This window comes from Xenopus laevis, chromosome 6L (assembly GCF_017654675.1).
Source record: "Xenopus laevis strain J_2021 chromosome 6L, Xenopus_laevis_v10.1, whole genome shotgun sequence".
Taxonomy (NCBI): Eukaryota; Metazoa; Chordata; class Amphibia; order Anura; family Pipidae; genus Xenopus; species Xenopus laevis.
Genome location: NC_054381.1, coordinates 90,573,211 through 90,597,928, shown reverse-complemented (window position 1 = coordinate 90,597,928; position 24,718 = coordinate 90,573,211). Strand labels below are relative to the sequence as shown.

Here is a 24,718-nt window from a genome sequence, read left to right as displayed (position 1 = left end):
TCGCAAGCACAATTATGCTGGAATTGTGGGGAAAAAACTGCATTGTAGGTGAAAGCATGGCAACATGTCCCTAAAATTGCAATTTGTATACTGCACTAATACATGAGCCTTTTGGTATTGTCAGCTCATCCTTTTAAAACAAGACACATATAAAATTCATATAGCAGTTGGCTAATTTTTAGTTTTAGCAACTTTTAAAAGGCATAAAAACATCCCCAATTAAACCAAAACAGAGTGGCTGTTGGAGAACAATAACTCACTTTTAGGGAGGAACTCCGCAATGCGTTCGGTGCCGACACGTTGCCATGCAACGAAATGCATGCGACGCGTCGGATATTGTGATGAAACAGGAAGTGAAGGAGAATCGCATGTAAGAACTACATTTATCCGACTATCAGATGAAATAATCTTAGGGTTATTGCTTTATCAATTACTTTAAAATGGCATTTTGTGACAAAAAAGTAAGGAGACATTTATTGATTTACACTGCTACTATTGATGCAGGCTACTATTATTAAGGCACAATATATCCCTGTCATGTATAGCTTACAATCCGCTGTTCTACCCCCCTATATGCAATGCACTGCTATCTATCCAGCTTTAAGAGAAATATACTTTGTAAACTGTCAGAATGAGGGGCCTATTTGCACTACCACAGGCATGAGCCTTACAGGCCAAAGTAGGAAATAAGTGCTTGAAAATGACAAAATGTCAGGGAACAAGTCAGGCTGAGGAACATCAGGACCTAACACATGCAGTGTGACTAAACTGCCAGGGTCCTTTGGTGACAGTGGTGCTATACCAAAGTCACTGTGCCGCTTTGCTTCAATGACATCATTGCAGCCAATACATGCAACTGCAACCTCACATGTAACTACTTATTATACCTTATTTCTTTCCCCCAAAATAGACATCAGTAAATAAGGACGTAGCTCTTGCATCCGTGATATGAGAAGTTGCAATGTTGCTGTGGGTTTTTACCTTGAAATATCTTCCATTTCTTGTCCATCTATCCAGGCTGAATAAACTCTTACTGATAATTAACTGTCATCATTAGAACAACTAACAACCCTATAGTTGGTGCACAATGTGTTTCAGTAATTCAGTGAACCCCCCCCCACCCCCAAGAGTGATGCTGCCAACTCTCACACTGGCAGAGATAGCACCCTATGTGCCGTCTGACTAAGCACCAATTACCAGCAGTAATACCCATAACTGTGTCCTCTGTATGCCACTTAAGGGTTAACCTATTTTTCTGCACAAGGCAGTCATTCTAAGATGCCTTCTTGGCTTTTGTTATGTTAAAGAAATTTACTTAATGCTATTCCTTAGCAGTAAGCCTGTCCAGACTGTAAACTTGCTGTTATAGTGGTTGTTGTAATGTTGTAATAAACATGACTAAAAGAATTACACAATTCTTATCAAAATCCGTTTACTTCATGAAAAATATTTGCACACATTTAGCAGATATCCTGTAACTTAGTGCTGTCCAACTTCTGTGGTACCGAGGGCTGGAATTGTTATGGCCTACATGATGGAGGGCCGATAATGGAATATTCGTAGAAACAGTGTGAGCGCACACACTAGCCTTCCTTATTCGATTGCCTGGTGCACTGTCCTCTAGGGAGACGGCACTCCCCGAAATCCAATGGAACGAAACGAAAGGAGGAATCGGCACACAGGAACATAATCAAAATGAGGTAAACCCCTTACGTGTTTATTACATCAAATGATGCACCATCATTTGACGTAATAAACACGTAAGGGGTTTACTCCATTTTGCTTATGTTCCTGTGTGCCGATTCCTCCTTTCGTTTCGGGCCGATAATGGAAGCCAGTGTTGACCACTGCAGGGATATTACTCCACTCATATGCGAAACAAGTTTATTAGGTCATAGCAAATCATACCCTAAAATCCATATGCCTCCTCCTCCCAAGTGAATAACTCAGCACACCACCACCACATAATTAATTGTTCACTTCTTTAAAGAGAACACGAAAAATCAATTGACATTATTTCTAAACACACACATTAACATTCATCTGACAAATGCACTCCTGTGGGAGAACTTTTATGTTCCCATAGAAAGCACACAATGTAATTAGTAAGTAGGCTCCATATGTATTTACACATTGATCCTGGAATATGGAAAGGCTCATTTACTAATCCAATGGGCAATTGCAAGAACCTTTAGGGTAATGGCACACAAGGCAAACCCAGACAAACCTGTGTACTTTCTCTTCGGAAGTAGTAGTATATGAACAATGGCTGCCCTCTGAATGCCTTGCTAGTTTATTTTATTAAATATTATATTTAAAATTATTTTGCAGCTTCCCTATAACATTTATAAAGCACATACAATGCTTTATCATATTCACCACTGAATTTGACCCATGAGCCTCCATATGTAATATTGCCTAGGTGTAATAACCCATAGCAACCAATGTTTGCTTTGAAACAGGTGCCAGTAAATGCTTACTGCTGATTGGTTACAAAACTTTGCACCTTTTATTGCATTTCAATATAGTCGGGCTACATGGTGACTCTTTCATTAGCAATGCGGTTTTGTACAAATTCAGTTTTGAGTCTGCTGACTGGGACAGAGACTGATGAGAATGATCTTTCTGAAGTCCTGCATAGAATGTCACTGCTATATAAACTGTGATAATATAGTGTGATGTAGAGGGTGAAATCATTTCTATTATTTGTGTTTTTATTTTTATTTTTGTTCAGCAGCTCAGCTGGAATTTCAGCACCTATCGGGTTACTAGCGTCTAAATTACACCAGCAACCAAACAACGGTTTGAATGAGAGACTGGAATCTGAATAGGAGGCAAAAATATAACAAAAAGTAATAAAAAGTAACAATAATAATATGATTTTGGCTGTTTTTTTGACTGCCAGGGTCAATGACCCCCATTGAAAAGCTGGAAAGGGGCAGAAGAAGGAGGCCATATCAGGCCTAGTGTATGTGAACATGCCACCAGAGCACAGTGCCTATAGCTAGGGGCATAGATATCAGAGCAGGTCTATACATACCACTGGACAGCTACATATTTATATCATTGGTGTTTACAAATATATGTGCAGATACAAATCATCATTATATCAAGGTTAATATTGCATTTAAACTATAACTAACTTTCAGTAATATTCTGTTTGCATGATCCTAGGCAGCAGTCCACCAAAGGACTCTCCCTATTTGTAAGAAGGCTTAATCTTACAACAATTTGCAAACAATCCATCTTATTCTTGTTTGGTATTGCATTAATTCAGCACCAAACTTATGTTTTATTTATTTATGTAGCTGTTTCCATTTCTGTTGCTAATTAACTTTATGGTGTTCCCTGTTTACTTATTTACATTCACTTATCAGATAAGGAGAGAGTATGAAGGTTAAAGTCTGTTATGAAACCCTTGGTTTTATTGAACCAGTCATCTATCATTCGGGGTTGTAAAAAGGTTTTACATGCATTTGGACTATGACCTATTAAATGACAGTGCTGATAAGGAGCTTGCATTTCACACTGCCCAGTTACCTGCACTGATGAGCTAATCCTTAGATGAGGGCCAGTATTTACTATAAGGATTTAAGAATACATCTAGAATATGCCAGTGTATCACATATATCAAATATGGAATAATGTTGGATACACATATTGTAAAACATAAGTCATGACAACTGACTGACATGTTCCATGACTATATAAATGTACAAAGCCACAGGCTGTGAGCTTCTATAGATCGAATTCTGATTTTAACTGACAATTCTGTTTTTAATGTAGGTTTAGTTAAGCATTACAAGTCACTGAGATATGGGAGCTTCTGCTCCACTACAATTCTTTATATGCCACCCCCCATTTCCCACCTGATCCCTGATCACTGTACAATGGAACCATGCAGCACAATTATATAAATGCAAAACAACGAGACAGTACACAAGGTTTCAGTTATTTAATCAAGTGTTAAAAAAAAAAAAGAAGCAACATAAGACACTTTCGTTGGAAAAAACGTTTTGACCTTATTCAACAGTGGGAGAAAGAGTGGGAATTTTATAGTTTGCACCAGTGCTCAGTGTATGAAATGAATTTCACAATTGTTTTTCACAATTTTTTCTTATTGATGCAATTTTTCTGTTTAAGGTTTTTATTAAATTCTCCCATTTGACTGCTAATTCGTACAAATATAGAACTTTATTATGACATGGGAAATACAAAACAATATCTGCAGGACTGTGGGGGTAAGAGAATGGAGGCTGCATGTGCAGTTTATATCAACGCTCCTTAATACATACTTGCTACCTAATATGCCAAATACATCTACAAAGAATGCCCTTGTTCAATTAGTTCTTTCTCAATAGTTTTTCTGCTGGCCTGTGACATATGCTCAGATGCAACCATGACTTTTTTTTTACGTTACTTTCAGTGAGGGGTACAGTATGGGGGTTATTTATTAAAGTCCGAATGTATCTCAATATTTTCTGCTACAAACTCCGATCAAATCCGCTCTGGTTTTTTACGCTTATTTATTATAACATTTTCGCGAACATTTGCCTTGCGGGTAAAAATCTGATTTTCGGGGTATTGCATGAAACCCAGCGCACATCAAAAAATCATTGGGACTTCTCCCGTTGACTTATATGCAACCACGACAGGTCTGAGATGCCGGATTTTCAGATTCAGACTTTCCATCCCTGGAGTATAATAAATTCTGAAAAATTCATGATTTTTAAAAAGTCAGAGTTTATTTAAAAAAAAAAAGTTTCGTGAAATGTTTAGTAAATAACCCACTACAAGTCTAACTGACCAAATTCAAGGTATAATTAAATAAGATCATGTCACCATTAGAGTAAAATGTCTTACGTTTTTAGTTGCGTTAATAAGTAAGTACTTTTGAGCAAAAGCATTTACCATGTTCTTAAGTTTATTCATAGTGCCTGTATAGAAGAGAACATGAAGCAACATATAAATCGCAAACTGTTCTTTAAGGTGAAGAGAATCTGCCAAAGAACAGAATGCTGCGGGTTTGCTTATGCATGATAAAGAAAAGGAACGGATGATTACAAGTGAATCTGGTGGTAATTCTAGCACAACGAAGCATCACTACAGCTGCAGTAGCTGCTGCAGCCTCTGTCCCCTCCTCATTCACTTCAACAAAGGATTTGTGCACCACCTTCGAAAGCACCAGATCCATATTGCCAGACATCCCAGACAAATCAGATGTGTTCATGTCAAAGGCATCTGGCATCCCCATGCTGCTGAGAACAGACTTAAGGTCATACTGGTCTTCTAACTTAAACTTAGGTAAAGACAATTCCACTTCAGATTTATGCATGTTTTCTGGGTTTGTCCATTCCAAAAACTTCTCATAGGTTAAGGATTGCTCAAGCTGTGAAGCAAAGAAAGACAAATCTGCTGTAAGATTATTATATATTGAACTGGTACTAGTTGTGCTGAGAAGTAAATATTTTTGAATTGGTCAATAATTGGCTATAATAAACAAATGCAATCCAGTTTCTTGACCCTCTGCAACAATGAGGTGTGTACGATCTTCCTTTGAGTTAATTTTCCATACAGTGGCATACTGTGACATGGAAAATCATATAATTTCAAATTATTTAGAATAAAACTATTTGATAAAAGAAATCATTTTCAATTTACCTTTTGGATCTCATTTAGTAAGAGCAGGCAAAAATCATTGGGATTCGCCATATGTGTTTTCCTCATAATGCAGGATTACCCGCCCCAGATTTCTAACATAATTGAGCTTGTTTTAGATGCAAGCAATGAAGGAATAGATACACGTAGGTAAGTTGATTTCACATCATTGTATGTCAATCAGGCAGGGCATACTGTAGGTGTTCTCTTGAAACTAGCAGTGCACCTGCTCTCAGTAAATGAGGCCCTTTATCCCTTAATAGCAAAGGATTATTATAACAGAAAACATGACCCTCAGTTTTAGCAGCCAAGGAGTAATTATAGAGATTCAACTAAAATGAAACCAAAGGGTAATTTTGCAAAACATTTAATTAACAAGCAATAATTTGAATGAGATTAATAATTCATAATTAATAATTTAATAATTTAATATTAACAATTTATACCACACATTGCAATTTTGATTTCTGTGATTTCTGTGAAAAAGTCATTTCTATATTAAGTACTTTCCCAGATCTGATTCATAAACATGTCTGAAATGTGGGAATTCATTGCTGGACACCATTACAGATGGTCTTTATGTTTAATGCCACACTTTCCACTGCCTTTGTTTTCCAGGCATTTTCTTCCAGGCAGTTACTTCTTTCTATGCCAGTCCAACTCTTTTCTAGTCTGTGGTAGTCTTATTTTCACTAAAAGCTTCCCATGCCACAATTCAAAGTTTTCCATTCCCAACTGGACTCCAGCAATGCCTTGCACATATTTAAATATCACAACAAACTAAGGGGGAAATTAGCAATAAAATGACTAATAATTACCAGTAAGCAGGCTTTACCAACTGGCAAATAAATTCTTACCATATCTGTTCTTCTGTAGATTTGCCTTGAGGGAAGCTGAACAACACTCTAGAATTATTACTATTAACAGAAAGTGTTTTGACTATGGAACAAGAGTCTGAATGTGGAGCACACAAAAAAAAGAAAATTATTACATACTTACCGAAATTTTCTTTTCCTGGTTAATGGATGGCATCATTTACAAGAGGGAGTAATCTCCACCCCTATATCTGACTGGACAGAGCACCTTGCAAGCAATTAAAGACTCTTAGTCCCTGCCTATATAACCTCGACCCCTCCCCCTTGATTCCTGTCTTATAATTAAGCCTCACAGGGAGGGTCTTGTAAATGATGCCATCCATTAACCAGGAAAAGAAAATTTCGGTAAGTATGTAATAATTTTCTTTTTTCCCTGGTTAATATGGCATCATTAACAAGAGGGATCTGAGAAGCAATCCTATACAGGGAGGGTTTTTAAAAGACAACTTCACTCTATTGTGCATGTCAACAAAAAGATGCTTTATTTAAGCTTCAAGCAGTTTGAACTGCACTTAGGACTCCTTGTCCAAATCTCGACTCTGACGTTGACCTCACGTCTAAGTGGTAATGTTTCAAGAATGTTGAAAACGAACTCCACGTTGCCGCTTTACATATATCCTCTGGAGATATGTGTGCATCAACAGCCCATGAAGCACTAACCGCTCTGGTGGAGTGTGCTTTAATCCCCTCTGGAACTTTTCTTCCCTTTGCCTGGTAAGCTTTTTGGATAGCTGTTACTATCCATCTACTTATCGTTGAGATGGCTGCCGCTTGACCTTTTTTCATTCCTGCAGGGATCACAAATAATTGTTGGGATTTTCTCCATGTAGCAGTTCTCTGTAAATATATGGATAAACATCTGACAAGATCCAGAGTATTCCATCTTTCTTCCTGACTAGAGCTCGGCTCTGGAAAAAATGAAGGGAGCACTATCTCCGTGTCTAAATGAAAAGATGTTAAAACCTTTGGCAGGAAAGAAGGATTCATTCTCAAAATAACTTTGTCTGAATGAATAACTGTAAATGGTTCTTGTGCTGATAAAGCTCTTAACTCACTCACTCTCCTTGCCGATGTTACCGCAATAAGGAGAACTGTCTTATAAGTGAGTAATGTATCAGATACGTCTTGCATTGGCTCAAACGGTTCTTCCATCAAAGCATTCAGGACTAATGGTAAATCCCATGAGGGAACCACATTCTTTCTAGGAGGTCGCAATCTGAAGATGGCTGCCATGAACTGTCTCATAGCTGATTCATAAGCCCAGGCTTTACCAGTAAAGGCTGAGATTGCTGATACCTGAGACTTTAAGGTTCTCATGCTTAGACCTCTATCAAGACCTCTCTGTAGAAAATCCAGTATATCTGCTACTGATATCTTTTCCACCTCTATGCTCTTTTCTCCAAGATATTCTATAAATACTCTCCAAGTTCTTTGGTAACTTCTATTTGTAGAGTTTCTTCTAGAACTTAGCATGGTCTCTACCACTCTTGCTGGCAATCCAGATTTTGCTAATCTGTTCCTTTCAAAAGCCATGCCCTGAGGGCTAATGCACTCCCCTGTGGGTGCTCTACTGGTCCCTGGACTAGTAGGCGTGAAATCACTGGTAGCTTCATTGAATTGTCCACTGACATCCTCTTGAGCAATGGATACAAAGGTCTCCTCGGCCATTCTGGTGCAATTAGAATCACCTTCGCCTGATCCTGTCTGATCTTCCTTAGCACCGCCGAAATTAGTGGGATTGGTGGAAAAACATATAGGAGACCTATACTCCAATCCTGTGCCAATGCATCCGTTGCTATCGCTTCTGCATCGTAAAATCTTGAATAAAACTGATTTACTTTCCTGTTTTTTCTCGTTGCCATCAGGTCTAAGACTGGTTGGCCCCACTTGCTGACAATTGTCTTGAACACTTCGTGATTCAATTCCCACTCGTGTCTGTCTAGTAGACTTCGACTTAAGAAATCTGCTATTTTGTTGTCCTTGCCTGGCACGTACATTGCTGACAAATCCTCCAGATTGTCCTGCGCCCACAATATTATTGGTGTAACTTCCTCCATCGACTGTATACTCCTCGTCCCACCCTGTTTCTTTAGGTAGGACATCGCTGTTGTGTTGTCCACTCTGACTAGTAGAGATTTGCCTTTTAAGTAGTGACCAAACTTCTGTAGGGCTAATCTCACCGCCCTTAGCTCTCTGATATTTGCTGGAAGCAAAGCTTCTTCTCGGGACCATCTTCCCTGTATCACCTCTTTTCTCCAGTATGCTCCCCAACCTGTTGAACTGGCATCTGTTGTCATCACCTCCCAAGAGATGTCCCCTAATCTCTTTCCTTTTGACAGATTTTTTGTCCTCAACCACCATCCTAATGAGTTCTTTACCTCTTGGGTAACCCATAACTTCTGATTCCAGTCTTGGTCTTCTATACACCATTGATTGAGAAAGCCTCTTTGAAGTATTCTGATGTTCCATCTTGCCCACTGTAGCATTGGTATTGTAGAGGTCAGGAGACCCATGACACTCATATATTGTCTTGCTGTACACGTCGTCCTGTCCATCATCTGGGCAACTTCCTCTTTTATCCTTTGTTTCTTCTCTTCCGGAATTGTTACCATTGCCAATCTTGTACAAAATCTGGCTCCCAAATACACTAAATCTTGGGAAGGGGACAGCTGACTCTTCTCCCAGTTTATCACCCAACCGTGTCTTTGTAGATACCATATCGCATGGTCTCTGTGTTGTGAAAGAATTCCTGGATCTCTTGCCAATAGCAGAATGTCGTCTAGATAGTGATAAATAGCTATCCCCTGTTTCCTCAGCTCTGCTATTAGTGTTATAAGTATCTTTGAAAACACTCTTGGTGATGTAGCTAGGCCGAATGGCAGGCAAGTGAATTGGTAATGTCGGTGGTACCCCACTGCAAAGCGAAGAAACTTCTGATGTGAGGTGGTGATTGGCACATGCAAGTATGCATCTTTTAGATCTATGGAAAGCATCCAATCTTCTGGTCTGATCTGTGGAATAATCGTAAATAGAGACTCCATCTTGAACGATTTTACTACAAGATATTTGTTTAATCTTCTTAAGTCTAGTATTGGTCTGAAGTCTCCTGTCTTCTTCTTGATCATGAAAATCGGAGAGTAAAACCCTGTTTTTCTCTGTTCTTTTGGTACCAACGTAATTGCCCCTTGTGTCTCTAGTTTTTCCAGGTAATCGAACAATATTTCTCTTCTTTTTCTGTCCTTCGGAATTTGAGATATCACAAAATTCTTTCCCTGTGGCAGCTTTTGAAATTCCAGTAAATATCCTCTTTTTATCGTATCCATCACCCAGTGATCTGAAATTGACTCTGCCCAGACCCTCTGAAATGTTGTTAACCTCCTGGGGATGTCTTTGATCTGGGCTGCCATTGTTTCAGAAATACTTTTTAGAATTTCTTGTGAAAGAGCTCTTTCCTCTTCCCGATCTTGATGTAGCTGCCTGACCTCTTCTCCAGCTTTGATTTTGAGTATACTCTCTCCCCGGTCTGTATGATCTTTGTTCTTTAAAGGACGATCTATTACCAAATGACTGCCTTTGTCTTTCTTGAAAAAAATCTGATGCAGAACCTTGCCTACGCTCCTGAGGTAAGAATACGCTTTTTCCTCCTGTAACTTTTTTTATAAGATCTTCTAGTCTTGAACCAAAAAGCATTTCCCCTTCAAATGGCATTCCGCATAAGTTTGCTTTTGAGGCCTTGTCCGCGTTCCAAGCTCTGAGCCATAGGGCTCTTCTAGCTGAAACAGATAGAGCTAAGGCTCTTGAAGAAGTCTTCACCAGATCAATGGATGCATCTGCTACAAAGTCTGTAGCTAACTTCATGTCAGACAAGGATCTTATGATGCTTTCTCTATCCACTCCTTGCTTGAGGGATTTCTCAATATTATGCATCCATGATTGCATTGCCCGCGATAGAGATGTTAGGGCTATTGCTGGCCTGCATGATGCTGCTGTTGCCAAATAATTCTTCTTCAAGATATTCTCCATTTTGCGATCCATTGGATTTGCAAAGGAAGCAATGTCATCCACTGGTAAGACTGTCCTTCTGGAGAGTCTGGCTACCGCTGCATCCACCTTTGGTGGCTTCTCCCATACTCTTTCCTGATCTGAAGAGAACGGGTATAATCTTTGGATTTTGCTTTGTATCGTAAATCTAGCATCAGCTTTACCCCACTCCGTTGTGATGATTTCTTTTATCACTTCATGCAACGGAAAAGTAGATCTGTCTCTCTTGAGAACTTTGAAGGGGTTGCTAGTGGAGGGCTGTGGCTCTTGTATTTCTGGTAATTTTAATTCCTCTCTTATTGCCTTTACTAATGGATCTTCAAATGCAAAATCAAATGTGGAGAACTGTTCAGTAACATCCTCCTCTTCATCTTCTGAAAGTTCGCCCGCAGAGGATTCTCTTACAGGAGATTCTTCCCTAACAAGACATTCCGTTTCTGTCACTCTTTTGCGTGATTGACCTGCAGTGGATTGCTTTGAGGCTTCTCTTATGCCTTCTGCAACTGCCTCCTTGATCCATGCCATAATATCCACTGATTCTGCTGTCTTTTCCCCAGACAACTTTTTTGAACAGGCTGCACAAAATTTTGAATGCCTGACCGGTGGATTGTCACATGCTGCACATCTCAACCTTTCCCTTGATCTTCTTGGGGAAGACACACTAATAATAAAAAAAATAAAAAAAAATTATTTCCTTCCTAACCAAAACACACCCTTCATTTTAATATTAAATTGATGGCCCACCTCCTTTCCTCTCTGCTCACTGCTTCTGGGCTGTGTGAATGCCGAGAATCCATAACCTGCTGCAAAAGATATTGTTACACTATCCGTTGCATGTGCTGACAAGACTGCTCGTTGCTTTAATAGGAAAATACCTGTAACCGCTCCGGTTCTGTCCTCTATGTCACTGCCGTGAACTCTGCACAAGGACTCAGACGCGCAAGCCTGCTACTTCCTATTCACGCAGCGTGCGTCCGGCTCCTCCCCTTAGATGACATCAGCGTGCCGCGTCACTCACAGGCGCGCGTCCTCTTGCACTCCGGCTGATTTCTGATCAGCTACCCAGCTGATCCTTCCTTTTCCGTGCACGCACCCTATACCATCAGGTAAGGTTTTTGCCATGCAGTAATACTATAGCCTAATAGCAAGCCAATCGGCAACGCACTGTAGGCTCTTCAGTAGGAGGAAAAAAGAAGGGTTTAAGAAAAAACCTTCCTACTGGTCTGATTTGTTTTTGGTGAATCACCAGATTCCCGTGGACCATCTAAAACACTCTGCCAGTCTTTGTATAGGACAGAAGAAAAAAGACAGGAATCAAGGGGGAGGGGTCGAGGTTATATAGGCAGGGACTAAGAGTCTTTAATTGCTTGCAAGGTGCTCTGTCCAGTCAGATATAGGGGTGGAGATTACCCCCTCTTGTTAATGATGCCATATTAACCAGGGAAAGTAAGTAGTGCTCAAATCAACTGTTGTGCAATCTATTTTCTTGCTCAAAGTATTATTATTAATATACCAATATACCAAGTGTGGATTTTGCAAAAACATGTTGATTTCACAAAAAGATGTTTATAAAAGTGCCATGTGGTTTTTTTAAACATCTTATGAAATTAGCATGGATGGAGTTTGTTGCAATTGGCATTTTATATAATTAATGATGCGTACGGCATCAATAGTATCAACATTGCACTTTGTTGTACTAGATTGTCCAGCAGACAGGACCAGTAAAGGGCAGCTGAAATCAAAACACATAATATCAGTTGAAGGTTCCAAAGAGTGCCAAATGAGCTTTGTTTTCTTTAGAGATATATGCACAAAGCACTGTTGCCAGTTAGTAATTATGTACACTTGGCTAATTGGGTGTATGCTCCCAACAATGTCTCCCAACCTGGGACTGGGACTTACTATACATTCCCACTTACAATGTAGGTACAATCTCAAATAAAGAAAAGGTGTTGTGTCCATATGAAAATTGCAGCAAAATAAATCTTAACTTACCAAGAGTAGTGTCTGCTTTAAGGATATTTGAGATGGATTATTCCCCTGCTACCCAAGAAAGAGCTTGTTGGACAGGCACTGCCTTTTCACTGGAAAGAATACACGTGGAGGCCTAATTATCAAAATCTGAATGTGTGTACTTTGAGTGTTTTTTTAACCTTAACTAAACTTACATTTTAAAAAAGGATGAATGTCTGCTTATTAAGAGATTCAAATATAAAATGCACTAGCTAATAAAACATTGAACAAATCCAAATAAGAATATGAAAATCTTGAAATCCTTGATTCCAAGAATTATTGTGGGATTGCAAACAAACAAAAAAACCCAGAAAGCCTCGAATAGCTCAAAGTAAACAAAGGATGTTGCAATTTGCAGTGAATAACTCCCATTGACTTCTACATGACATTGCCAGCTTTTAAATGGAGAAGTTTTGTTTTTGAGTTGTGCATGGTATTTACACTTCCCAAAGCCAGTTGCACAATTCTAAATAAGACACACTCTACAATGGCAACATATTGGATGGGGTGGAGGAGGAGAGCAATAGCGAAGAAACCAGTAAAATTAATTTTGGCTTGGGGGTGGTGGTGGTTCATTTAGACTGCTTTAGGCTACATAGCAACCCTCTGAAACAAAGTAAATTTTATATAAAGACTTAAATCAGGACTTTTGTTCCCCTGTAAAAAAAAAATCCAGGCAATTGTAATCTTAGCAGCAGAACATAACTGTTTAGCGTTGTATAACTTATTACCTATAAGAATCAGTGGCTCTTAAAATGGTAACATGGGAGTCCCAATTTATTTATCTTTTTATTTTTTTTTTATTATCAGTTGTTTATATACTGTCGATTCATTTACAGAGACTATACATTATTCACATCAGTCCCTGCCCTAGCAGAGCTTACATTCTTAGGTCTCTGTCACATTCACACACACTATGGTCAATTGTATCAGGAGCCAATAACTTGCCGGTTATGTTTTTGGAGTGTGGAGGATATTTTATTCATGAAAAAGAAGAACGAATTTGTATTGCCCACATACATTTGCACTGGAGACAATACCTTTAAATATATGTATCAGTTAACTGGCACCTTAATTCATGGTGAGGCAAATCTACCACAGAAGAGAATACTGTGATTTTGTCGGTGCATAATATAAAACAGAAAAGGATGGTCACAGACAATTCTTGGTATCCTCATTGCACAACGAAGCATCATTATTGCAGCTGTAGCTGCTGCAGCTTCTGTGCCCTCTTCATTTACATCAACAAATGATTTGTGCACCACTTTAGACAGAAATAGGTCGTTGCATCCACTCATTCCAGAGAAGTCTGCCCTTCCCTGGTCAAAGGCATCAGACATTCCCATTTTACTAAGAAGTGATTCTAGATCATAATCATCCTCCAGCTTAAATTTAGGTAATGACAGTTCCATTTCTGTAATATCCATCATCTCAGGATTTGTCCATTGCAAAAACTTCTCATAGGTTAATTCCTTTTCAAGCTGTCAAAAAAAATACAAAGCAAAGCTCTTACAGTTCTTGCATGTTCAAAAAAGTGGATTCAACCAGCGTTTTTTCTTTGATTTTCGGGGTTTGACTTGGAAATATAAATGCAGTTGCCAATTTGCATTCCACATATATAGGTACAGCCAGTGGCGTAACTAGTTGTTACTGGGCCCCATAGCAAATTCAATTTAGGGCCCCAAAATATTTATAAATCGGCCTATTTTACCAAGATATATTAAAATTGCTAATTAATTAGGGTCTCACTGGACCCCCTACACTCCTGGGCCCCCCTGCAACCGCAGGGTCTGCTTCCTCTATAGTTACACCCCTGGGTACAGCATGAATAAACTCCAGTAGTTAAGTTGGAACACTTAGATCCACAACAATGGTTCTTAGATCCGCAGATCAAGATGCAATTAAAATAGATTTGAACATGGAAGGAAACTGACAGGAGTTAATTTAGCAATATAAGGGGCATCTGTTTTTTTTTTTTGCTGGTTGATTGCTGGATCTACTTTGTGCTAAGAATTCACTTCTTTAACTTTGTTTTCTTGTGAAAGTCATCCAACCCTTTCTTGAATCTTTTTAATGTATCTACAGTACAACCATTTCATAGTGAATTTCACAGCTTCACAAATCTCAGTGTAAAAAAACATTTTTCATATTTTAGGGTGCGACCTTCTAGTCTGTATAGATGCCCTTGAGTCTGCTTGAGGGACCTACTGCTTCATAAAGATTTAGAGAACATATTGTAAGGCCTCATATATTTATATACCTGAAACCTTCCATGTCATTTACCAGCATTTTTACCATCTTTTTCTCTATTTCCATACTAGCACTAGAGACAAAACTTGCATTGTATATACAAGATGAGGCCTTACCAGTGCTTTGTAAAGATGAAGCATTCCCTTCTCCCAGACCTGTCAATTTGTGAATCAGTTTACTTGGGAGATGTGGTCTAACGACTCTTTACTGAGCAAGCACAAACACTGTTCCAACACTGCAGAATGTTTAGTGCCTTTAAAGGAGAATTCAACCCCCCCCCCCCAACTAATAAAAACCCCTACCCCACAAAGTCACCACTCCCTGCTCCCACCGTACAGGTGTTCACTCCTGTAAATGCCCATATCCTGTAATTACCGCTTATTGCAGAGTCAGCACATCAGAGCTTACAGGCGCCATCTTCCGGCACTTCGGTAATCTTCGGGTCTTTTTCCTTCCCTTCGGCAATATTCATCACTTTCGCTGTTATCACGAAGCGGGAGGCTGCTCCAACTGCGCATGTGCCAATACGGCGCTTACTTCCCGAAGATTATCTAAGAGGGGGGGGACTATGTAGGGTAGGGTTTTTTATAAATTGGGGGGTTGAATTCTCCTTTAAGGGTATAACTGCCTTGCAAATTTTTAATACCAAGGTGCATAACCTAATATTTCATGTAGGCATCTTACATTGTTTTGCCATCCCTCGATTTGACTTTCAAAGACCCAGCAGATCAACATTTTGAAAAAAAAATATCTTACCTTTTCCAATCCCGTGGTGCCGTCATTAATATCATCAGGGAGCAATATAATCATAGACAGTTCATTGTCAACATAGGGTATTTCTATAACCTTGGTGAACAATTCTCCTACATAGGTCATTGGGAACTTTGCCTTTTTGTACATCATCTGCACAGGCTTGGTTTCATTCTAAAAAACAGAATGTATTTGATACAGATCATTAGAAATTAAAAATTGCTCAGTGATTGGTTTACCGTCTACATCTTACCAGCAGTTAAGCTCGTGAGTAGATGCTAAAACTAATAAGTAGTACTGGCCCAAAGTTAAGATCGGGATTGTGCACCGGGATTTTCATTCTGATTTGTGTACAAAATTAAGCTGAATGTTGCTAGTAGATGCTATTTTCTTTCTTGAATTGTACCTTAATTACCTGGGAATTAAAAATTATACCTGTCTGCCTTTCTAAAGATATCTCAGTATAGGGTAAATGCTTATTAGTGTATATTTCTGTTTTTGTGACTAGCTTGTAACAGAATCTTGCTCTCTCAAATTGCACCAGCTTGAAGGGCCATGGCTTACTCAGCGTGGCTCATATTCCCACAGTGAGCAGTAATCCATGGAAACCAGTTACATTTCTGCTTTAATTATTATTCTTGCAGCTGACAGAAAAACGTTAAATAGTGCAGGTGCAGATTTGCCTCCTTTACTAAGATGGTTTTGACCACTGTAGTGCTCTCAGGAAGAACTGTGACAGCTAAAGTCCCCTTGGTTGATTGCAACTACATCCTATTTATTTAAATGAAAACTTGTGCTGTCAAAAAACAATTGATCTGGAAACAAAGTTCCTGTGGTCCTTTGAAGATTGTGCCATGGTAGATTATAAATAATGCCATAGCACAAGTATATGACCGGTTATGCAGAATGCTCAGGACCTGGGAATTTCCGTATAAGGAGTCTTTCTGTAATGTGTAGTCTAGTAAAAAATCATTCCAACATTAAAACCAAATTAGATTATTTTTTCTCCAATAAGGACCAATTATATCTCATTTGGGATCAAGTATAAGGTACTCTTTTATCATCAGAGAAAAAAGGTAACCATTTTTAAAATTGATTATTTGATTAAAATAGAGTCTATAAAAGGTGGCCTTTCCATAATTCAGATATTTCTGGATACTGGGTTTCCAGATAACGGATCCCATTCCTGTACACGTGTAATCATTTCATAGCCTAGTGTAGGATTCTTATGTAAAAGGTATTTGCTTGCAAAAGGCAGTATATAAACAGCAATTAGTGCCAACCCTTTTCATGTGAGCCAAACTGTACTCCGTTATGCAGCTCCTAGTTCAAATGTTAATTCCAAAAACTACACGGATTATTCACAAAGCAAACGGCTATTAAAATTACATTTGACCACATACCTTATTGAGCCGGAATGGCATTTCGTGAGTATGCTCCGGATTAAATTTATTTGCCCAGTTTCCTTTAAAGTAAATTGCATTCACAAGAACTAATCTAGTGAGTGAATCCACAGCACCAACAGGCAAGAGGTCATTTATTTTTCCTGAATGGATAAATACAACAGAAAAAGGTTTTCACTATTATTTTCCACCAGAAGTTAAACAGAACATCATAGGCAAGGATGAAATAAATAAAACTTCCTGGGGGGATCCCACTCACCTTCGGTTTTTTGTGCCACCCACTCATTGATTTCACCTCTGGATTCCTCTGCCTTCTTACAAAAATCTACTGCTCTGAGGTCTGCATGGTAATGTTTCTGAGTTGATCCGAGGAATTCCTGTAAATTCAAAGCAGAATTATTTGAAATATGTTTTATTTTGATAATCGTTTTTAAAATGTAAAGTTAATTGAGAACACAGAATAGATTCATAGAAAATTGTCAGAACAATAGGCATATCTCAAATACTTAAAAATAGACAAATAAAATAAAACCAGCCTCCTGATGGAGCTAGGAAGAATGTTTAGTAGGTAGTTATAGACTGGGAGACACCATTCGTTTTAGAGGATTAATTATCTGTATTTAAGTAGTTATAGAATGGACTATTCTAAGCAGCAGTCTTTTACTCAAACCACTGTCTGGTTTCTAGGGTAGATTGGACCATAGCTTACAAATAGCCGCTTTTGTTTCAAACTGAAGAGATTGAACAAAAAGCTAAATCATTTCAAAAACCACAAAAAATAAACCATTTGCAAATTGTCTCAAAATGTCACTGTAAAGATCATACTTAATTTCATTTATAGGTGAACACAAACATATTTAGTAGGCTAAAGTATGAAGTAGGTTATGATACTTCATATACACAGTTAAAACCATACGTCACTTATATTCATACTGGGTTAGAAAATGTACTTCCCATAACCATAATAGTGTTATCCTTCTGCAATCATTGACACAGCATACAGTGAATGAGCAGCGATAGATCATTTGGCAGTTTCTACTTTCAATGTCCATAGGCATATATGAAGTTTAGAAAAGCATAGGCTGTAATAATTGACATAGTCTTAAATATTGAGAATGCCACACAAAATGGGCAAGCTCAAGATTGTATTCGCAGGCATTTTAGTTATAAAAAAAAGTTATACAACCTGTAGTGAAATGTACCCTGATGTAATTTTTTTTATTTGCTTTTTCAATTAATGTAACTCAAGTTAATGCCAAATGCCCAAATTTGTTCCATGATTGGTAAAGCGAGTTCTATTTCTCGATCAAGTCCCTGCCTACATGCCAAATTTAGCTATTTCTTTGTTCATCAGCCTCCGGCTATTGCCACATGGTGTATGGTGCTGCTGTTCAGAATGTCCTTTCACTGAATGCATCTCTGCTTCAATTGGTATCATCACGCATCTCCAAAATACTGGTTGTGGGCCCCAACTCTCCCCCTACAAACACTTTGACATCTGTTTTACCGCCCAACAGGGCACAGCTTTCTCAAGAGGTTTTTGTCACCGGATGTGATCTCCTTTTAAGGGCAGCCTCACAGTTCAAATAATTTCCAGAGAAACTTTCCTTAGAATCTTTACGTTAAACCATATTCTCTCTGGTCAATTTCTATTTTGACAATCATAGCCATTAAAATATTCCTACAACTAGTATGGCAATTGCCTGCAAGCAAATTCACTTGTCAGGGTTTCTCACATGCTGCTGCATTTCTGTGCGGTCTCCTGCCCATCGAGCTACTAATCGCTCTATGACAAAAGCTCAGGATCACTCCATGTCCCAGTATGACTTACAGTTAATAATTCTTCCTTGAAAGAGCCAGTAAGACCAGAAACTCCCCAACATGCATTTTCACAAATTTGCCCCAGTACAGAGAGCAACCATGCTGCAATAAAAACCAGGTCATATATTTCTTCAATTTCCACTTACCTCAAGGAATGTATATGACTTCTCCCCATACAGTCGGTTGGCAGTCCTTAACAGGTAATTAGTGCCTGGCTTGTTGATCTCAGATATAAGTGATTGGAAGTTACAGTGGGCACCATCTAATTTATCAAATTTGAGAACCTGTAGATAAAACATGAAATTTTATTAACAACAAATTGGTTCTTGTTTTTCTATTCGGTTGATGTAGTTAGACAATACAAGGTATATTACAATCATTTTAAATATCTTTTAGATTGTATGCTCTATTGGGCATGGCTTTCTTAACCTCTTGTATTGGTTATTGGTTGATTTTATATGTGTTCTGATAAGTTTAATGTACATGTATATATATATATATATATACTCATTAATTGTAAAATGCAGAATATGTTGGCGTTTTATAAATACTTGTTAATAATATACATACCATTATCCAGAACATATATATTTAGAAGCAAAATAGGTGCAGTAACATGTGATACAACATACCTGAGACATTTGAGTAGCAGTGTTCCCTTTGGCACCCAGAAGCACCATGGCCAGAGCAGATGAAATACTCAGAGGAGACACAAATATATTGCCAGTTTTATTACTTTCATTTAGTTTGGCAAAGAAATTGATAGCAAAGGTGCCATTCGCTGCACTAAGGGAATCCATTGTTCAGTCCTATAATGGTAAAATATCAAATGATATGTTAATGTGACATGGAGAACACAAATAATGAGGGCCTAACATTGAAGGAGCCGATCCATAAGAATATTTAGTAGCTCCACGTTCACTATTGTAGAAGCATAATTAGGAGCTAAAACGGATGCACATTTGTTCCCGATTAAAATTCAATACACAGGAGACTAGATTAAATCTAGAAGTCAGTTATGTGAACAAATCATTGGTTTAGAATTACTTATATAATTTATTTTAATTGCAATTGTAGGAAAAATCACTGTAGTAAAGGTGATCATGGAGATCAATCCAAACAGTCTGAAGACCTCTGAAGAATCCTTCTGCTACAGGATAGCAGCGATTTCCAAGGGACGACAATGCACATTTAAATGTGCACTGCATACTCATAAGAAAGGGCAAATACAAGAAAGAAAGATTTTTGTTACATTTGCCCTTTGAACTAAACAGGGATTCCCTGTGTGATTATAATCCTAACAGAAATATTTTATGGCCTCTGTAATGATTCTGGTTAATCAACAACAGAGGAACAGAAAAGAACAATGTGCAAGTGAGATAAAGAGAACAAGATCACTCATCAGAAATGTAATGAACTCTTTCTTTGCAGAAGGCAATGATCCGTTTATGAATCTCATGCAGACCCAATAAATGTGATAAATCTGTGCATTAGGAGGACATCGGAACTGCTTTTCTGTAAATGGCACACTTGCAGGCTCTGATTCACTTACTGGCATTGGAATGCTCACTATTATCTGCAGGCTGTGCCACACCCTAGCTTTACAATTCTACTTTATTAGCTGCCAGATATAGTTTGTACATTATTTATTCTTAGCGCTGACACATAAAGGGCTAGGTCACCTTTACAAAATGTACCGTTTGCAAATTATACACCACAAATACTTACTTGTTTCAACTGTTTTTTCTTTTCTAGTTTTTTTTTTTTTGTACTGTTTTGCTAAACTTCCCTTCCCAGGGCTTAATGTAAATTGCTAGTCAGAAAACATATGCATTGCCTCTGCTTGTTGTAGCTGCTGCACAAGGCAACTTCAGGCTACTGCACAATGCATATATTTTGTCACTGGTGAATGTCATTAATGCCTGTGGGATGTGAACAATGAACATTTACGTATTCTGTGCTGAAGTGTGGGTGACATGTACTGTGTACCAGTGCCCCAAATTGTTACAATATATGTTACATCTTTACTGCCAATTTTAAGAAGTGCCTGTGTCAGTAACTAATGTATCAAAGGTAACAGTTTTTCTGGAACAGAATTTAGTAAAGTTGCCAATACAGCCAATAAATATAATAAAGTGGGTTTTAGGTCTTAAACAGGGGTCAAATGCCACTCATGGCTCTATTCACAGTGTAAACATTCTCACCACTATGAATACATTATTTATATTTATATATAAAATAACCCACATATTTATTTAGAAATATAGTCTAATTTTGGCATAATACTGTAGCTAACCTCCTGCTTGCTGAAAGTGTTTTACTACTTGGAATCATCTCAATCTATGCACTATGCAAGTGTGGTACAAATCCCATAAAAATTTCCACTCTGCTACCTATGAAACATTTACATATTCTTTCCCCATCTCCTTAACATCTCATGTTCAGCCCTGCACTAAGCACCACCCTCCTTATTGCAGAGGGAATTGGTTTTGACTTCCACCCTGTTACTTTGCAAAACAATATTTTGAGGTCAGAAACCTCGGCTAAAGTGAATAAGTTTGCATGTACAGTGCAACGGCGTAACTAGATGTTGCTGGGCCCCACAGCAAATAAATTTTAGGGCCCCCAGCATATCCAGTGTTTGTCCTGTTTTACCAATATATGTTCAAATTGCTCATCAATGAGAGCCTCATGGGGCCCCCTGTACCTCCTGGGCCCCCCTGCAGCCGCAGGGTCTGCTTCCTCTGTAGTTACGCCCCTGCAACTGCATATGGATAGACATGGCCAGTTTCATATTCTTGTGCCTCCAAGCAACAGCTGGGACTGCTGCCTCAATTGTTTTGTTATGCCTCTGTCTTGCTAAAACTTAACTTGTCTAGAACTAAAGTTTAACCAAAGAAGTAGCTAGACATGTTGTGTATTATGTTTTGTGCTTCTATACCAGCCCAAGGCAACTACAGCCCTTTAGCAGGGAAGATCTGTGTCTCATAATATTCCCCATTAGCTCCCCATCTTCTTTTCTGCTGATTTACTTCACATGTTCTGTGCTGCTGTCACTTACTGAGCTTAGGGACCCACTCACAATATACAGTACACATAGAATATAAATGTCACAATATAAGGCTGATTAGTAATTAATTCAAATATTTACTACTTGGCAACTCAGAAACCAGTGCAACTAGCATGAGAATTTAATAATCAGTCCTGTAGCATCAGTTTATATTATAAGCCAACCTAATTTTCTGCTTGATAATTTGCAACGACCCCTAAGCTTAGTTGCTCAGAGCCCACTGAGCATGCGAGTGTCTCCGACACTTTCCAAGATCTAAAAGTGAGAAGTTTAAAATCCTGGATCATTGCTGCTATTGAGAAGCTGAAACTTTAGGCTGGTGCAATGTTAAGTATATAAAATATGGCATTTTTAGACATATTCATTTTTAGGGTTTAGCTCTCCTTTAAGTGCTGGGATTGTGTAAGAGCTGAATTATGCAAGAGGAATCATAGTGCCCAAAACACTCAATGCTAAGGGGACTTATCAGTTTCAGGATGCCCAGTTACAGAAAAAAAATAAATAAATAAAACACCATGATGGCGCAGCTTTGACTTTCTTGCTGCTGCTGGGGTGATGTACCAAACAAAGAAAAAAAAAGAGAAATTAGGGAGATAAAAGTGCAAAAATACACGTGAGCCATGTTTTTTTAAATCTCAGTGAGGTAAGAAGCTGCATGAAGGTGAAATGTAAGAATGCACTTACATGCTACTCAATTGTTCTGATCAGCTGGTACACCACTAATCCCCTTATGTAATAAAAGGAACCACGTTTGCCCAGGAGCAAAATCCCATAGCAACCAATAAGATATTTGCTTTTAAACAGCTGACCAGTAAAGTGCTACCTGCTGATTGCTTGGTATTGCTTACTGCTCCTGGGCAAACTTAATGCCTTTCCATAAGTTGACCTGTTTTATCAATATAAATTAAAAATGATTAAATAACTAGGGCCCCCAGGGCCTTCTATGATTTTGGGTCCCCCTGCAGCCACAGGGCATGCTTCCTCTGTAGCTACACCCCATCTATAGGTGCGGCATACAAAGGAATACCCAATACTTAGGTCTGTCTTGGTCAGTTTTATAGTACATCTTGCCCTTGTATCTGAGCTGCTGTATACCTCAACACCTTGTACAGATGTGGACAAGGGCTTGTGTTTAAGGGGTTGGTATACTGAGCATTAGGAAAGTCACTGTGAAATGAAGTACAATGACACTAAAACGGTCAGGCGTGAAAATAATACTGACAGTCAGCCAGCTGCCAGTAAAGCACACATTTTTCATAACAAACTTCTTAAACTATCAACAATACACATGGCAATTATGAAATGGCAGCCAGCTATACAGACTATAGCATGATGAACACTATAAACATATGAGTAAGAGTGGCTCGTTTCTGGGAGCTGTAATTCTGTGTTTAGCACAAATTCAAATAAAACACACATAAGACGCACTCACATACCCATTGCTGCACATTTTTTCCATATACATAGAACTGTATGGGGCCGGCAGCAGACAGCACTCACCTGTTTGCAGAGCTAGGCGTATGTATGACAGACACGGAAACTGGTACACCCTATGGCTGCTGTGTGTATATAAGCACAGAGTGGTTTCCTACAGGAGGAGGGGAGTGGGTGTGGGGAGCAGGAAGCTGTCACGGTACCTCTGACTTATTCTGCAGAAATGCTTCTCCTCTGGGGCTGCAGTGAGACCTCGCCTGTTTAACCGTTTCAGGGAATGATATTGTTAATAACTTTCTGTTTCTCCAGCGGCCAGATTTTAGTGAATTGCAGAACTCAATCTATACAGCACAGGTGCTATTACATTATGTGTTTAAACAGCACTTGGTGTAACTATAAAATAAACATTGCATTGGCTGATGAGAACTTTTAGTATGACTTTCAGTATGATGTAGAGAGTGATATTATTGATATTCTAAGTCTGAGACAATTTGCAACAATTATTTTTTAATATTTGTGGCTTTTTATTCAGCAGCTCTCTAGTTTGCAATTTCAGTAATGCAGATTGCTTGAGTCCAAATTACCCTAGTAACCATGCATTGGTCTAAATAAGAAACAGGAATATGAATAGAAGAGGGACTGAATAGAAAGATCAGTAATTAAAAGTACCAATAACAATACAGTTGTAGCCCTACAGAGCATGTTTTTTAATGGGGTCAGTGACTCCCATTTAAAAGCTTGAAAAGAGTCCGAAGTAAATGCCAAGTAATTAAAAAAACTATAAAAAAAATTAAGACCAATTGAAAATTTGCTTAGAATTAGTCATTCTATATCATACTAAACTTCCATGTGTGTATATGAGAATGTTTCTGTGCAGTCATGTAGCCAGTATTTTATAGATGTCCATTTTAGTGTACTGTACAGTCTGGAAGCATTGCAAGAATAAGGGGCGCTAAAGTTTTATTACGTAAATTTACTTGATCAGGTGAAACATCTGTAACATGTTCTTGCAAATCTAGTTAGGGCTGCACTGATTTCATTTCATTTAAATCAATAAATTTGCAATCTGTTCAGACCAAATGTTCTGGTGACCTACCGTATTAAATATTTATATAGATATGTCATAACTACCCCTTCATGTTTATAATGGTCATTAATGAGGGCTATGCACCCACAGGCATTTTGAGGCAGAGATTCCCAAAACTACAAACCTGATTGCTTATTGAGCACAGACGTCAAATTAAAGGGGTTGTTCACCTTTGAGATAACTTTTAGTATTATGTAGAGGGATATTCTGAAATAATTTGCAAATTATTTTATTTTTTTATTATTGAAGGTTATTTATCTTTTTATTCAGCAGCTCTTCAATTTGCATTTTAAGCAATCTGGTAACTAGGGCCCAA

At 38.4% G+C, this 24,718-nt stretch overlaps 1 protein-coding gene across 3 annotated transcripts; it reads right to left on the bottom strand.

Annotated features, from left to right (window-relative positions):
- Positions 1-4,723: 4,723 nt before the first annotated feature.
- On the bottom strand, positions 4,724-23,537 carry serpinb6.L (serpin family B member 6 L homeolog). 3 transcript variants are annotated; one of them, XM_041565257.1, is made up of 8 exons: positions 23,382-23,537; positions 19,444-19,620; positions 18,958-19,095; positions 17,250-17,367; positions 16,991-17,133; positions 15,594-15,761; positions 13,853-14,068; positions 4,724-5,173 (listed from the first exon to the last, which is right to left on the bottom strand). In XM_041565257.1, the coding sequence occupies exons 2-8, from the start codon at positions 19,609-19,611 to the stop codon at positions 4,985-4,987; spliced, it is 1,140 nt and encodes a 379-aa protein (XP_041421191.1). In that variant the 5' UTR covers positions 19,612-19,620; positions 23,382-23,537; the 3' UTR covers positions 4,724-4,984.
- Between the last annotated feature and the right edge of the window lie 1,181 nt (positions 23,538-24,718).

Coding starts and splice junctions, on each gene's coding strand:
- serpinb6.L (XM_041565257.1), bottom strand. CDS start 19,611: ATGGATTCCCTTAGTGCAGCGAATGGCACCTTTGCTATCAATTTCTTT. Junction 19,096..19,443: donor CTGCTACTCAAATGTCTCAG/GTATGTTGTATC, acceptor TTTTATCTACAG/GTTCTCAAATTTGATAAATT. Junction 17,134..17,249: donor GGTGGCACAAAAAACCGAAG/GTGAGTGGGATC, acceptor TTATCCATTCAG/GAAAAATAAATGACCTCTTG.